Source organism: Ovis canadensis, chromosome 6 (genome assembly GCF_042477335.2).
Source record: "Ovis canadensis isolate MfBH-ARS-UI-01 breed Bighorn chromosome 6, ARS-UI_OviCan_v2, whole genome shotgun sequence".
In the NCBI taxonomy this organism is placed as follows: domain Eukaryota; kingdom Metazoa; phylum Chordata; class Mammalia; order Artiodactyla; family Bovidae; genus Ovis; species Ovis canadensis.
In genome coordinates this window covers 74,629,369-74,647,001 of record NC_091250.1, presented here as the reverse complement: position 1 = coordinate 74,647,001, position 17,633 = coordinate 74,629,369, and the positions used below count along the sequence as shown (strand labels likewise).

Genomic DNA, 17,633 nt, shown 5'->3' with positions numbered 1-17,633 from the left:
TGATTTGATACCTAGGTTATCAAGGTTAGCTATTTAGAAGACAGCCATAGAACAGACTTAACATATCATTCCTAATGTAACAATATACTATTAAGTTCAACTTTATTACAATTAAGTGCCAATGTGGCATTTATTCACCAAGTACAAATGCCTCACAGAGTCTGCCCCACTTAAGCTCCCTGCCAACCTTTGTCACTAATTCTCATAGGATGAAGTGCTGACCCACATTAATATGAAAAGTACCTTTTCATCTCTCAACTGTATCAGTACTTACAGACAGCAGAAGAGCAAGTAACATTTTAAAAAATCAGCTAAATTAATATTTTATGGACTTTGTATTCCCAACTTATCTACACAAGTTATCACAATTGATATTCTGAAGACTATGGCATAATTATAACAAAATGGTGGTGGTGGTTTAGTCATTAAGTAGTGTCTGACTCTTGCAACCCCAGGGACTGCAGCTTGCCAGGCTCCTCTGTCCATGGGATTCTCCAGGCAAGAATACCGGAGTGTGTTGCCATTTCCTTCTCCAGGGGATCTTCCCGACCTAGGAATTGAACCCGGGTCTCCTGCATTGCAGGCAGATTCTTTACCAACTAAGCTACAAGAGAAGCCCAATTATAACAAAATATTTACTTTTAAATAGCCCTCTGACTTGTGACAGGTAAAAAAGATTTCCTTGCTGCCCACTCCTGATTTTGTGAATGTGTTTGTTATGACGCAAGCATGAACATCTTAATACCATAAACATGATGGCAAACCACTGCTAACTTCATGCCAGATACCTTATTTTGGGCATGCACATAGCTGTCTTATGCACCATAAAAAGTAATAATCTGGATAGCTGTAATTTTGCTTTTTCCCGACTTGAACAAAATCCAGTAAGGGTTTCTGTCTTGTTTGTAGCTTTACAGTGATGGAAAAAAGTGAGCAATCAGTACTCTTGAGACACTAATATAATCAAGCAAAACTGCCAGGGTTCTTGGAACACAATGTGTCAATCACAGATTAACTTGACTCTGTTGTAGGCCCAATCAGATTTCACAAACTGCATTTTTATATTAGATAGAACAGTGTTAAGCTATGCAAGGAAAGGGTAAAAAGTTCAATGTAAGCAATGGGAGAAAAATGTAAAGCACTATGTTTCTCAATAGCTTACAATTAGAAATGGTTAATCACTACAAATGTCAAACCAGTTAGCCATTAAAGAAACTCCCTGGCTTGACCTCTAAGCAAGAACTAAAAAACAAAACAAAAAGAAGAGAAAAAGCCAACAAATGACTGTTTTATAATTTAATTCCGGTAAAAAGCAAAATACGGCAATTTAAGTGAGTCACATGGTGATCAGTGGAGACCAGTGGAGGCAAGGGTTATTTCTTAGTGTTAATCCAATGTTCTCAGGCAGTTCAGAGCCATTCTCTCAAATTCCCAGTCTCCAAGTTGGGAGAGGGGATGGCAAATAAACTTAGAAAAACGAGTGGTTTGGCCCCTCCAGCCAATGTACCATGCAGAATCTGCCCAGTAATTCTAAACTCTGCAGAGCACGGAACTGAGTATCCCTTCTGCTTATCAGAGAACTCTCTGCCCAAAGAAGGGCAGATTTAGTAGAAATGAGCCAACTGTCCTCAAATCTAAATCTCTAATTTGCTCTCCATACTACAGCCAAAGTTAACCTTTCAAAGTGTAATTCTTGATCCCATCACTCTTAGTTAAAACTTCCCGCACCCTCCACCCCTAAAAAGATAAAAGCCGAGCTCTTTAGTATGGAATTCAGTGTTTTTTGACAATCTAATGGTCCCAGCCTACCTTCCAGCCTTACCTTTCTCTTCTCTATTTCCCTCTATCTCATACTTCCTGTCATGAAAAGTTAAAACACACAACATTAAAGTTAACAAAATGAATATTACTGAATACTTCCCAAATGAAAAGGGCTATGGAAGACACTGTGGATAATGACAAGTGTGGGCAAAATCTTTTTCTCTTCTACTACCAACCTTCAGTTAATTCTCTTGGTTCTACTTCCTTGGCAATCTAATGAAGTAGGTATGTTAACTATGTTACCTGGCAACATTCCTCAAGTAAAAATGAGCCCCCTGATTAGTAAATTTGCATCTGGACTCAGAGGAATTATAATGAACTAGAAATACCTCATAAGAAGCCATGGCTTTGACTTTCCTAGGTGTGATAGCTCTTGAAATAGGCACATCCCTTGAGGGGACCCTGAAGTTAAATCTATGGAGTCATATAAGAGACAACGTCTCCTGTGGGACATAAGGTGTTTTAAGCCAAGCCGGCTCTGGGACCTACCTGATGTGAGCTTTGTTTCCTACCACCTAAGCTTTCTCGTGGAGAGATGTCTCCCAGGTGGCTCCATAAACTGCTTACATGGCCTGCTGTGAGGATCACAAGCACTGATGAGGAATATGTGATGCTGCCTTGCCAGCCAGCTGTGGTTCCTCTCTGATATCTTCTGAGTAAACAAGCCTACAGCAGTTTTATAAGTCTGAACCCAAGAAAACCCAATCATTTCCACAGCAACAAGACTGTTAAGAATGTCTTAAATGAGGCTGCAGATGTTCTACAATCTGAACCCAAACCCATTCCTCTTTTTGCCTTTTTTAGTGTAACATATAGCCCTGATAAATCCCACCTAATCTCATACACAGCTTTTACTCACCTTCCTCTGTTGTTACTCTTTTCTCCTGGCGATGCCCTCTTCCAGGTAACATATACCTCTCCACAGTCCATCCCTTCAGCCATCTGCTGAGGTGATGCTATGGATGTTTTTCAACTCAAATGAACAGAGACATTGCATAGGTAAAGAATGGCAAGGAAACTCTGCTAGAAAACCTAAGTACACAGTTTAAAGAAAAAGAATGGAAATTTATTGACAATAAAAATAGGTTAAGTTGGTGGAGAAATACAGCAATAGCATGTTAAAGGGTAAAATGTCCAAGGAGACTGTCTAGACCAATGTGAAGGATAGAAAAGAATAGAAAAGCAGTCTTCCTGCATTATTAGTCATGGGAAGAAACAAGGGAGCCCTGTATTAGCATCAGAAGTAGGTGATTTATAAGCATTAGACAATTCAGTAATCTGTACCTTGGGAGAGGGAAGAGAGATGGCTGACAGTATTACAATGGAGATGGCATCTGCCAGTGTTCTGGGAGGGGATATTGTTGCTACAAGTCAGCTCCAGTTCTACCTTCTTATCCTGATTATTCTAATCAGCCTGTCTCACTAGATTTGCCAGCCGGTGTTAATTATGTAGTAGCACTTTCATGGACATCACAGGTTTCTTTCATCCTAAGCTATTAGAACTGCCTCTCTCTCTATTACAAAGTTGTCAATTACCCTAACTTGTTATACTTCAGGGCCAACTCTATCATTTCCAGACTCTGATAGTAAATTACCTTAAGAACTAACCAAGATGTGGCACTTAGAAAAAAAGTAGTTCTTCTGAAATGGCCAAAGGCTCTAATTTGTATGTGAACTCTTAGGTTAAATGCACCCATTTAAGAACAGAACAGAGAAAGCCAGCCAACAGAGAAAAGAGGAATGAAGTGTATGTGTGGAAAGAGACACTGGCAGGAAATTACAGATATGGAGAGCAAAAGCAGCTCCAGCTCCGAACTTTCTGCTATAGATGCCAGCTGCCTCTGAGCAACTGCACGTCCTGCCCTTGGGTTCTCTGACAGACAGCTATGTCACTTCTCTAACAAAACACTCTTTCTGCTTAAATTAGTTTAAGTAATTTTCTACAACGTCACCAAATAATCCCTAAGACCAAAAAAGATGATTAGAAGCAAAGTGTAATGATGTAGATATACATAACCAAGTTTTATCATATTAAAAGATTGTTTATGTTATTTTAAAGAGAAAAAAAGGAGAGAGAGAATTCAATTATAGCTGTTTTCTGTTGGTGTAAACTTCCTATTCAGCTTTTTACACTCATGGGATCTAACACAGGGCCTCATACAATACCACATTTAACAAATGTTTACTGAATGGACATATAATTAAAAAATAATGAAATTCACTTGGCCAAACACTTTGTCTAATTAGTTTTCAAAAGCACTTCAGTTCCAATTAATAAAAGATGTTCTTTATAATTCTCATTAGCATAATTCTATGATTACATAAACACAGAGAAACGCTATTTTCTATTCCTTAAATAGAATATTGAAAAACATGGTTTGGATTTGATTTATTCAGACTGTGTTAACTCATGGAACTATAAAGTCTGCTTAGCTGTAGTCCAAAAGACCATCCCAAGATTATTCCCATCCTCCTCTTTTCGGGTGCAAGACAGAATTACATTTCCCCTCCTCCTTGAAGTTGGGTTGCAGTCATATGACTTGTTTGGCCAATGAAATGGCAGTGGAAGTTATATGTGTCATTAAAAGTCTTTAAAAGCCAATGTGCAATTTATCACATCCTTCTCCCTGCCTAATAAATGTGGAAGCGGGTGTTAAGATGAGCCTCTGATGACCTGGGGCGCTAAATGACTACTGGAACAGAGCTCTCCTGCTGACCCTAACTGGACACTTAGCATGACTGAGAAACAATCTTTTGTTGTTTTAAACCACTAAGATATGAGGGTCTTTTTTTTTTAACCAAACAAATGAAGACAATGAATACCTTTGGCCCTCAATTTGTCTTCAGGATGGTAACATTTTATATACTATTGAATCATTAACAGTAGAGTATCCCCAACCTCTGGGATCTAATGCCTGATGATCTGAGGTAGGGTTGATATAGTAATAATAGAAATAAAGTGCACAATAAATGTAGTGTGCTTGACTCATCCTAAGAAACAGCGGCCCCCCACCCCGCCCCATCCGTGGAAAACCTGTCTTTCATGAAATCCATCCCTGTGCCAAAAAGGATGGGGACAACCGACTTATAGAATACTTTCTTATACAAAGTATTATCTAAGTCTCCTAAGTTATTATCCTAAGTCTCCAAATCCGAACACAAGAACTGAACAGAGTCAAAATTTTGGACTAATTCCTCATTCTCTCAACTCTCACTACTTGCTATCTGAAACTCACAGGCCAAATATATTTGGATAGGATATTTCTTGCTGTTCAAACTCTTGCCATCTATACTCAGGAATGGAAATAATTTATAGTAAAGGATTCTTGATACATTATTTCATTTGCACTCTTAAAGCTGTTTTTCTACTACTCAGTACCTATTAGACTCTCAACATTCACTGAATGAACTGCATGCTGTCATCATTCTAATCTTACAAATAAGGAAACAGATTCAGAGAGGTTCGTAAACTTACTGGAAAACAACCCTGCGCATTAATGGCACAATCCCAGATTTTCTGGCTCCAAATATCTTTCCATTATGTACCATGCTTTCCAAGATGTCTTATAGCTACAGAATTCCAGGTTTGACAGTAATAGTGCCAGTAGTGTTTGGAATAAAAAGCAAATATTAATAATGAAATCTATATCCAAGAATAATTAAAATCATCCTTTAAGGGGTTCTACTTGCCTAAACCTAGTTTAATTCAAGATCCCAAGTTCCCTGAAGCACAGAACAACAGGAAGAAATTCTAGAGATCATTTGATCCAACAGGCAATTTGCAGAACAAGGAGGAACTGTAAAAGAACTCTGAGGGAAAGTAGCCTTTTCCTTGATGTAAAATATTTTAAAATTCTGGGCTACCTAGGTGGTGCAGTGGTAAAGAACCCACCTGCCAATGCAGAAGATGCAAAGAGATGTTGGTTCAATCCCTGGCTCAGGAAGATCCCCTGGAGGAGGATATGGCAACCCGCTCCAATATTCTTGCCTGGGAAATTCCATGGACAGAGAAGCCTGGCAGATTACAGTTCAAGGGGTCGCAGAGTGTCGGACACAACTGAGCACATACACACATTTTTAAATCCTGACTTTTATCTTTACTTTGGCTCTTACTTAATAAATTGGCAAAACTCAGGCCCTTTGCTCTCTCATTCTTATCAAATCTCAGCTATAAGAAATATCCACAAAGACTGCTTGAAGGATAAGCAATCCACCCACTTCTACAGGTTCAGTGGTTTTCAATTTGTGGTCCACATCAAATAAATTTGGAGAAGGTCACACAATACATCCCCCTTTACGAAAGTAAACTGTAACATTAGCCAAGAAATTGAGGGGGGAAAAAAAAAAAACCCTGAAATCTGTTTAAGCCAGGTATCTCAAACTTATTTAAGCTAAAATCTTATTTCAAGAAATAAACTACTGATTTCTCATGCCCCAGAACACAGTTTGGGAAATACTATTCTAGGTAACTCTACACATTATGAATGGATCATTATGAAAGGCTTAACGCCTTTACAGAACTTACCTTTAGAGTCTAACTATTGCTCTATACTGAAGTACACTGTTATCCAAAATTCATCAGTTTCTGTAGAAATACCTTAAAAATGTTGTCAACTGCATCACAACAATCTCTTTTAATTAGGCCCCATGAGAAACCATTCCTCTCCGGCCTAATTATTGGAAAATGCTGGGCTTAGGCAGAAAAACTGGTCTGTTTTTATCTCAGAATTCGAAATACACTGAAACTTACTTATTCCTCTCTCTCTCTTCCCCCTGGCTGCTAGCGATGTTCAGAGCCAAAACTGTGACTCGCCTCTAGTACAGGATCTTATGCACTTGGTATTATCTTACCCTTGACTTTTTTCCCTGCTCTGCTTCAACTTTTCATTTAGTTTTGTTTTACCCCACAGTACCATATGGACATTAAGCTGCTTTAAATCATTTTTGGAACTATTATATACATCAAGTTCTATTTTCTTACCATTTCATACTGATTTCTCCCTACCTGTCTCCCAGAACCCCGAGATATCCGTGTCACCTTTGTGTAAAAGTATTCATGTAGCTTTGAGAAGCCAACAGAACATACACATTTACAATGTGGTCATATTCACTATGCTTAAAATCGAAAGAGGTCATTATTGGTTTTTCAGCGGTCGAATAACCAAAAAGACTTATTAAACTGTTTTTTAAACGGAAGGACAATTGCCATTTATTGGGTGCCAGTAACTGCTAGGCACTTAATACACAACACTTCCGTATTTTTTTTTTAAGAAGCGAAGACATTGGCATATACATTCTCTCTGAAAAATGCACAAGAAACTGGTAATACTGCTGGGTGGGGCGAGACAGCGTATCTCTTCTGTACTGTGAATTTTGTAAATGTATCATTAAAAAAATTTTTTTTAATGAATCGATAATAAAGACGGCAGAAATGCTTTACTCTTTAATACAGCAAACTTTCTTCGTCATGTTTTTATCTCTGGGTACGACTATGAAATGCCTAAATGAAAAAGTTTCAACCAGAACTGAAATGCCTAAATCTCTGAGAAAGTTTCAACTAGACACGCTGGTTTTTCTTGAAATAAAGTCTCTTATTTTCCATACTCCCAGGGTGAGGCAATTACTCAAAAACTTAGCTTATGGTAGCCTGAGGGTAACGAGGGGAAAAAAAAAAAATCCAGAATGGTTTCCAGTTAAGTTTTATTGGTAGAAGAGTACGGGGAGGAAGCACTGATTCTGGACAGCAGCCCACGCCGCAGCCCGCCGGCCACAAACGCCGCGTTTAGAACTTTGCATAACTCGAGAGCGGCCCAAACGCCGCTCCGGGCTGGCGACTGAGCAGCGGGAGGCCCGACCGCGGTTCGAGCCCCGGGAGGTCCCCGCCTGGCCCACCCCCGCGGAGTGAAACGCCCGGGGCCGCCTCTCCGAGGGCCCGGCAGGAGGGTCGCGTGGGGGCGGGGAGCGGGCCTCGGTGCGCGGCCGACCCGCTGCGGCCCCCTCCCCGGCGCCGAGGAGGAAGTCGCACTTACCGCGTCGGGCTCCGGAGGCGGCCGGGGGGCACGGCGGGGCGGGGCGGCCAGGCGGGCGGGGGGAAGGCAAGAGGCGGGGGCCGGCGGGCCGAGGAGGAGGATGCTCGGCCCCTCGGGCGCCCCCAACCCCTTCCCAGGGGCCTCACGCCCGCCGCCGGCCGGCCCGGGGCGGGCCACTCCTCCTCCGTCAGGCGGGGCGAGGCCAGGGGGCGAGAAACTCGTCAGGCAGCGCTGGAGGGGGCCGAGCTGGCGGTTGGGGGTCGGGGACCCGCTAGCCAGTCAGTCCCCGCGCGGCGCGAGCAGCTGCCCGCCCCGCCCCCTTCCGCCAGGCTCCGCCCCCCCCTCGCCGGCCCGCTTGCCCCGGGAGACCGCCGCTGCCGCGGGGTTGGTGGTTTCCCTTCTGGTTTCCCTTCCCCCCGGCCTGGTGCGCGCCGACGGCGTGGGCTGTCGGGGGAGAAGGAAGGAGAGCGGTGGGGTGCAGCAGGGGGCGCTTGTGGGGGAGGGGGAACGTCAGGCTGGGTGGGGCTCTGGGGGAGGGGGCGGGGCGCGGAGGACCTGACAAAGATGCCGGTTGTTCCCTGCCCTTGAAACTGGGATAAGGGAAAATTCCTGGGGGTGGAAGTTTAGGAAGAGGTCCCTCTGCAGGGCTGGAAGGCGATCAGAGAGCCGGCCTGTTTTTTTGTTTTGTTTTGTTTTGTTTTTTGATTCGTTGGAGGACAGGACTGTATTGTTCTAAAGCTTTGGGGGAACTCACCAAGAGTTGCCTCTTTTCTCCAGACTCTCTACCCCTTCCCCCATGCAACACGCTGGTAATTACTGCGCTCCATAGTGGGTTTGTGGAAACGTGTCATGATAATTACGATCCTCAACTTTGGGGTCATAATCATTGTTTTCTAATGGTGGGATAATAGGAATTCCGCTGAAGTTGGTTGCTTCATTCCTGTAGCCAATATATATTAATGCATGTGTTTATATATATATAGTGAGTGCATATATGTATATATGCCAGGTGCTGAGAATTCAGTTTATTCAGCGCCTGTATCCCAACACCAATCGAAAGCGCTTCATATAGCTTAACTCAATCAGTCTTAAGCAAAGTAGCTAAGGTCCCTGCACCCACGGAGCTCATGGTGGATAAGGGAAGGAAGAGGCCTCCTTAGTTTGTCTCTAAGTGCTGTGTAAAGGAAATGTCCACTTGGTTTCTGTTCTCAAAGTAATGCGTCTGTTCATTATTTGCAGATTTAGTGCTCCTGTGATACATTGTCATCCTGTCCGTGAGGTTGCATTTGGTCAGTCCTCCCAAAATGAAATTTGCACTGGAGATCTTTAGTATGTGTCCATAATGAAAACCCAGTGCAAGCAAATGGTCCAGAAGACTGATGGGTCAAGTCAACAGCAGAATAACTTGGCCAAATCGCGTTCCTGGCAACAGCCTGGGGTGGCTGGGAGATTTAGGAATCTATTTTTGTACACTCCCACTTGGGGACTTGGTTAGAAAAACCAACGGAATGTAAAACACTGAGGCATTGATATGGACTGCTAGTTCAAAAGGAAGTGGATGGGCTGATTTTAAACTGTTACAATCAGGAAGAGATACTTTACAAAATCCCAGTGAGAGCTCCAACCACAAAGCACAGGATGCATTTTTTTTTTTGTTTGTTTTTAATCAGAGCCACCTGGAAGAGACTCCCCACTCCCTCTTTGCAATCACACCTACATGCATGGATAAAACTTATTTGAATAGCATTGTCTTTAATTACAAAAGACAGCTGTGAAACCCACAGTCTGAATTTTTGGAGTTGAATGCTATTTTTCAGCCTTCATTTGATTTCTCTGTGTTAATATTTGTGCACATTCACAGCAAATGACATTGCTCTCATAGTTTTGTTTTGTTTCCTCTCATCATTATTTGTTGTTCAGTTTTGGAAATTTAATTCAGTCTTTTGGGTTTATAGTGAGAAAGTCTAGAAAAGCATTACAATCAAATCAGATTACAATTGTAGTTGTAAAAAGAAAATGAATCCTAATTTAAGAAATAGGAATTCCTTCTCCTTTCAGTTCAGTTCAGTCGCTCAGTGGTGTCCGACTCTTTGTGATCCCATGAATCTCAGCACGCCAGGCCTCCCTGTCCATCACCATCTCCCGGAGTTCACTCAAACTCACGTCCGTTGAGTCAGTGATGCCATGCAGCCATCTCGTCCTCTGTCATCCCCTTCTCCTCCTGCCCCCAATCCCTCCCAGCATCAGTCTTTTCCAATGAGTCAACTCTTCGCATGAGGTGGCCAAAGTACTGGAGTTTCAACTTTAGCATCATTCCTTACAAAGAACAGCCAGGGCTGATCTCCTTTAGAATGGACTGGTTGGATCTCCTTGCAGTCCAAGGGACTCTCAAGAGTCTTCTCCAACACCACAGTTCAAAAGCATCAATTCTTCGGCGCTCCTTTATTTCATACTAAATATATTGTTTGAAGTCTATCAAAATTGAGAGAGGAGTACGTCTATATTGTCTCTGTATTATCACCCTGCTTGTTTACCTTATATGCAGAGTACATCATGCGAATTGCCAGGCTGGATGAAGCACAGCTGGAATGAAGATTGCTGGGAGAAATATCAATAACCTCAGATATGCAAGTGACACCACCCTTATGGAAGAAAGCGAAGAACTAAAGAGCCTCTTGATGAAAGTGAAAGAGGAGAGTGAAAAAGCTTAAAACTCAGCGCTCAAAAAACAAAGATCATGGTATCCAGTCCCATCACTTCATGGCAAATGGATGAGGAAAAAAAGGAATCAGTGAGAGACTTTATTTCCTTGGGCTCCAAAAATCACTGCAGATGGTGACTGCAGCCATGAAGTTAAAAGACGCTTGCTCCTTGAAAGAAAGCTATGACAAACCTAGACTGCATATTTAAAAGCAGAGACAAGTTTACCAACAAAGGTCAAAGCTGTGATTTTTCTAGTAGTCATGTATGGATGTGAGAGTTGGACCATAGTGAAAGCTGAGCACCGCAGAATTGATGCTTTTGAACTGTGGTGTTGGAGCAGACTCTTGAGAGTCCCTTGGACTGCAAGGAAATCAAACCAGTCAATCTTAAAGTAAATCAATCCTGAACATTCATTGGAAGGGCTGATGCTGAAGCTGAAGCTCCAATACTTTGGCCACCTAATGTTAAGAACTGACTCATTGGAAAAGATCCTGATGCTGGGAATGATTGAAGGCAGGAGGAGAAGGGGATGACAGAGGATGGGATGGTTGGATGGCATCACCAACTAGATGGACATGGATTTGAGCAAGCTCTGGGAGTTAGTGATGGACAGGGAGGCCTGGCAGGTTGCAGTCCATGGGGTCGCCAAGAGTCAGATACAACTGAGTGACTCAGCTGAACTGAAATCTATTCTCTTTGATTTATTAATTTTGTTTTCAGGTTATTTGTTCCGCCACCCCAATGAAGGCAAATCAAATATACATCCCTGATGACCTGACATCGTGCTATTGGCCTCAGCTGACAGCATGCTTACTCTCAGGCTGTTCCCCACAGTGGATTTCTTTTCTGCCATCACACCAAGCATTTGCCAGTGAAGTCTTTGCATGTCTCTGTTTGGAACACTCTTAGCCATACACACGACTGTCTCCCTTTTCCTTCATATCACCTTTCCTGACTGTGCTATGTAAACTTGCAAACCATAACCCCCACCTCATCTCCTTATTTCTCACCACTTAGCACTACCTGACATTTATCTGTTTCTCTGCTCCCACTAGAATATAAACTTTAGGACAGCAGAACCTTGTCTTTGTAGTTTACTGTTACATTTCCAGTGTTGTCTGTCACAAAGTAGATGTGTGTGTGCATGCTAAGTCACTTCAGTTGTGTCCAACTCTATGCAACCCTATGGACTATAGCCAGCCAGGCTCCTCTGTCCATGGGATTCTCCAGGGATGAATATTGGAGCGGGTTGCCATGCCCTCCTCCAGAGGATCTTCCCCACCCAGGGATCTTATGTCTTCTGCATTGGCAGGTTCTTTACCACTAGTACCACCTGGGAAGCTGCACATAGTAGATGGTGGTGGTGGTGGTTTAGTCACTAAGTCATATCCGACTCTTGTGACCCCATATACGTGTGAGCCTGCTAGGCTCCTCTGCCCATGGGATTTCCCAGGCAAGTATACTACAGTGGGTCGCCATTTCCTTCTCCACATAGTAGATAACTCAGCAGCTGTTTTTTGAAGGAATGAATGGCTTCAGATAGGAAAGATAGGTTGTATTCTTTTTGTAATGGCCAAAGGGCTTTCATGAAATTTATCTTGTAACTGGGGTCATCTGACTTAGACATATTAATGAGGTCTCAAATGAAGCCTGGTTTTACTGTATTTAGAATTAGAAAATGGTAGTTTTTAACCTCTTATTCTGGCAATATACTAAGAAACAGGAATTGAAGAAGCATTCACAGCTAAGAATTTATGGTAAGATCTTACAACTTGGCCTATAAATGGATCCATAGAATCAGAGAATAATAATAGATAAATAAATGCTGTCAAAGTCTTAGTATTTTTTCCCTGATATGATATAGCAGCAATCAGAAGTGGAATAATTGAACCTAAAATGTGATTACCGATAACTTGATAAATGGTGCCAATACAATGTCCTTTGAATGCTCAAATGATTTTAGTTGAGAATAATCATGATGGGGAAGGTGACAATTAATGTTTGAATTTAGTTAAGGTGTAGTACTGATAGCAAACAGAACTTAATCCTAGTGTATGGATGCACTTAGTAAAGAAATGGTTTTACTTTTCATTTTCTGCTCTGATTATCAGTTTTGTGGGTGGGGAGGATTAAAAGCTTAAATATCATTTTATGTAGTATCTATATTCAAAATCTGGATCTCACAAATGGGATTGCTTTTAGAGGCTTTAGGATTACTTTTAACAGTATTGTTGTTCTCCATGTTTTGACATGAAACAGCCTCCTATTTCATGAAGATACACAGTTGTGTCCAACTCTATGCGACCCTATGGCCTGTAGCCAGCCAGGCTCCTCTGTCCATGTGGATTTTCCAGGCAAGAATATTGGAGTGGGTTGCCATACCCTCCTCCAGGGGATCTTTCCAGTTATAAGATAAATTTCATGAAAGCCCTTTGGCCATTATGAAAAGGAATACAACCTATCTTTCCTATCTGAAGTTATTCATTCCTTCAAAAAATAGTTGCTTAGTATCTACTATGTGGGGCTTCCCAGGTAGTGGTGGTGGTGCTGCTGCTAAGTCGCTTCAGTTGTGTTCGACTCTGCGCAACCCCATAGACGGCAGCCCACCAGGCTCCACCATCCCTGGGATTCTCCAGGCAAGAACACTGGAGTGGTTGCCATTTCTCCAATGCATGAAAGTAAAGTTGCTCAGTCGTGTCTGACTCTTTGCAACCCCATGGACTGCAGCCTACCAGGCTCCTCCGTCCATGGTATTTTCCAGGCAAGAGTACCTAGGTGGTGCTAGTGGTAAAGAATCTGCCTGCCAATGCAGGAGACATATTTCCTCCTATGAAAATAAAAACAGCTTTAAGAGGTCTGAGCAGATCATACCCCTGGAAGGAGCCTTTCCAGAGTGGGAGGAACATGTGGCCAAGTAAATCCAACCCAAAGTATGTTCCCTTGAAATTTACCTCAGATTCTCATTCTGGTTTCTCTTGATTCCCCAGGGCAATTCGCTCCCCCTTTTAACTTGATGCAAAAAAAGTTAAAGTCTCTCAGTCTTGTCTGACTCTTTGTGACCCCATGGACTATACAGTCCATGGAATTCTCCAGGCCAGAAGACTGGAGTGGGTAGCCTTTCCCTTCTCTAGGGATCTTCCCAACCCAGGGATCAAGCCCAGGTCTCTCGCATTGTGGGTGGATTCTTTACCAGCTGAGCCATGAGGGAAGCCCAAGAATATTGGAGTGGGTAGCTTATCCCTTTTTCAGCAGATCTTCCCAACCCAGAAATCAAACTGGGGTCTCCTGCATTGCAGGCAGATTCTTTACCAACTGAGCCTGATGCAAACACCAAAATAAATAAAAAGTTCCCTTAGCTTTCTTTACCACAGCCAAGCCAATCTAGAATTTTCAAAATGAACTTTTAAAGACCAAATTCTAGAGGAAAATAAAAATGAAATTATTATGGAAAATATAAACAGCACTTGTAACTCCATTCATTTGTTCAATTGCTCTCCTATGGTTTCCATTCTTCCAGGAACAAACTTTTATCTCCAAAGGGCAGGTATAAATTTATAGGCAATCTGCCTAGTTTCCTTCTCTCCTGGTTCTTTTTCTTTCTCCACATGGTAGAGTCATTTTTGTGTCTTTTACATGAGAGGCATCAGGCCTGTTCCAGGCACAACCGCTGGTCAGAGGGTGCTGGTATAGTCCCAATCCAATCCCAGGACTTTGAGGACTGACACAGCGTGAGACCTCCTCCTTTAGGTGGAACTCTCTTAATGGAAGAAAGGTCATTCTAAGCCTACTGGTCAGGTCACTCCTTTTCATCTTCAGAGCATTCACATAAGAACTGTCCTTCAAGCACACCCCTCTTGGGACAGGGGTCTGGCAGTGCTGGGCAGCAGAGACAATAGAGTCAGGTGCTGACAGTCTGAGGGTTTCTCACTGGAGGGCAGCCCTGTTCGAAGGTGGGAAAAGCAACGGCAAGGGTGGCCCTATGGGGAGAGAAGCCCCTCACCAGCCGCAGACACACAGGGACCTTCAAAGCACAAAGCCATGGTCACAGTGCAGTAGACGCGCAGACTTGGTATTGTCACTCCAAATCTTTGTTGTGACGAGACAAACAATCGAGGAACATACACTCGCGTGACAGTATTGACTACCTTCTGAGTCAGGAGACCTCCCTGGAACACACTGACAGAGGAACAGAAGGGCCTTGTCTAAAGCTACCCAGCAAGTCAGCGGCAGGTCCCAGATGGGTCCAACAGGTCTGTCCACCCGCAGTCCAGGACATCACTGTCACAGATGGCCCTGTCAGATCCTGTCCTGAGCAGAGACCTGGCATCACCCCCATCACACCGTCTGCTCAGTCCCACCCATGGGAACGCTGTGGCCCTTGGCAGGCAGGCAGCAGTCCCCAGGCTCAGAGCCTGTGAGCCTTGTGAGGTGAGCCCTGCAACCCTGCCTGCGGCTTGTAACCATTCAGCGAGGCCCTGCAAGGCACAGGCTCCTGCTCGGAGGGTAATGATTCATGGAGGGGCGGGCCCAGCCCCAGCTTCCAGGGCACTGTCGCCGTGGATGCCAAAACACCGTAACTGAGAAAAGGTAAGTAAGAAATGAGTAAAGCCAACTTTTTACCAAAAATTAAAAAAAAAATAAGCGAGCGTGTCTGTCCCCCTCTCCCTGCCTTCACCCCAGCAAACCGGCTGAGGACAGGGGAGAGAATGTGCATTCCCTCATGCACGTATTTCCATTCCTTCATTCGTAAGTAGGCCTCCAATAACCAGGCTATGCTCTGACTGGAAAAAAAAAAAAAAGTTTTTGTAAAACAATTTAAACACTTCCTTCCCATGTCCTAAACACAAACCTCATTCTGTTCATCCCCCGGGACCCTGCTTAATAAGCTTCAGCGATTCCATTGCCTTCAAGGTAGAGTTCAAACATCTTAGAGTCGTTGTAAGATCCTTTGTAATCTAACCCCTCTCCAGGCCTGTGTCCATTCCAAATGATTTGCAGTGTCCAGAATGTATCATTTCTTCTGTAACTGTACTTTCAAATAGCTTTCCTCCTTCTGGCAAGTCCAGCCTCTCCAATCTCTTCTTGCGTGAGCCCCTCAAGACTCAACTCAAGGGGACCTGCTCTGGCAATCATTATCCTAATCTTCCAGAATGAGCCTGTTCCTTCTTTGTGTTCCCATAATATCCTGTACGCTCCTCTATCACCACTGGTACTTAATGGGCTATGAACATTGGTTTGCTCATCTGCCTCCCTGACTAGCTGAGAGGTCTATGATGACAGGCACTTATAAATATTTGTTGAATGAATGAATAGATTAAAAAACACCCCTTGCCTGTGAAGGCTTGAGAAATAGCAACTTATTAGGGCAAGACCATTTCTACCTGTTAGCATTACAACATATATGGATAGGGTTCCCTGGTTGCTCAGATGGTAAAGGGTCTGCTTGCAATGCAGGAGAACCGGGTTCAATCCCTGGGTCGGGAAGATCCCCTGGAGAAGGGAATGGCAAACTACCCTGGCATTCTTGCCTGGAGAATTGCGTGGACAGAGGCGCCATGGGGTTGCAAGAGTCAGACACGACTGAGTGACTAACACTTTCACTCACTACTATATAAATGTTAGCTATTATTATTACTGTTATTAATTCCAAGAACCCAAAGCTCTAAACCCTCATCTGTGATGACAGGCACTTATAAATATTTGTTGAATGAATGAATGGAGAGATTTAAAAAAAAAGCACCCCTACCCTATGAAGCCTTGAGAAACAGCAACTAATTAGAGCAAGGCCATTTCTACCTATTATTATTATAAACATATATGGATGGAAACTTTCCTCTAATTTATAGTGTCACACTACCCGTTTCATAGAACTTTAGAAGATTCTTAATTTAAGATTCTATAAACTTATAAGGAAAGGGAGTGAACACTAAGTACTGGTATGTATTTTCATGCAAGAAAAAAATTCAGCATCTCAATATACTTGATTTGCATTTTAAAAATGAAAGTTGCAATACTACTAATTGACATGGATTTCTTGTGAGTTAAAAATATTCCAGGATCTTCATATTTGAAATAGTCTTTCTGGGCTCACCACCTAACAGACAAGAACCACTCATCTGGCTTCCATCTTAATGGTCTCAGAGAACAAGTTTACAACCACTCCACAGGGTTAAACATTTAGGTCTGGCACAGTGCTGATGGTTTGCTTATAGAATATTCATGCAGTAGCACTCACCAAATGTGACGAAAAGGCCTACAGCATAGAAGAGACTGTGCTACTTGTTACGGGAGAGAGTTTTAAATACAGATGATTCAGACAGCTATGTAAACTGAAAAGTTCTTATCAATCACTGTGCTTCCACTTCCTCCTCCGTTTCATCTTTTCCATAGCCCACATTCCTTTGTTCACACCTGCATTCTAAATTCAGTGACTATACTTAGCACAGAATACTTGAGGAAAGGTTCTGGCTAACAAGCAGCTGACCTGAGGTACAAAAACAGTGAGTGACTAGGAGGCGGCACACACAGTACGCATTCGAAGATAGTCTCAGCAAAACAAAGAGGGAAGAAAACAAACATTTCATTCTCCTTCACCCTGTCCCCAAGAAAATCACGACATAGTATTACTTACAGATTACATGTATTAGGAGACAGAAAAGCACAATGGAAACATTCTTCGTGATGTTAGACTAGAAAAACCTTTGACTGTTTAGGAAATAGAGTAAAATCAATTGCTCAGCATCTGAAAGTATTAGGTGCAGTAGGTACAGTCTCAGAAAAAAAAGAATAGGTTGCAACAAGAGGGCGTTTCAATTTCAAATTACGAATGCATTTCATTCTTCTCCCCTCCATTTCCGAGAAAATCAAGAACTAGTATTAATTAGATTTAGAAGAGCTCTCCTATTGCAGCCAATTTTTTTTCTTTTTTATTATCAGAGTCTGGACCTATTGGATCTAAAACTTTCAGACTCTCAGCAATTGATTTTTCTCTGTTACCTAAAGAGTCAAAGCTTGTTCTATGCTAGAATGGTGAAAAATGTTTCAATTGTGATTTCTGTCTCTTGATACATGTCGTTAACA

General features: G+C 42.7%; 1 protein-coding gene across 5 annotated transcripts in view; it reads right to left on the bottom strand.

Moving 5' to 3' along the window:
* Positions 1 to 17,633, bottom strand: part of KLHL5 (kelch like family member 5) — a 148,196-nt gene that overhangs the window by 84,715 nt on the left and 45,848 nt on the right. The window contains exon 1 of one of the 5 annotated variants that reach the window (XM_069593887.1): positions 7,851 to 8,322. The exons of 1 other annotated variant lie outside the window; for it this stretch is intronic. Coding sequence is in view for 1 of the 4 variants with exons in the window: in XM_069593886.1 (XP_069449987.1) it covers positions 5,714 to 5,823 (110 nt within the window). In the remaining 3 variants the exon portion in view is untranslated. Of the gene's footprint in view, positions 1 to 5,713; positions 5,830 to 7,850; positions 8,323 to 17,633 lie in introns of those variants that run through there. 3 more of the 5 variants (XM_069593884.1, XM_069593883.1, XM_069593886.1) reach the window with 3 other exon arrangements.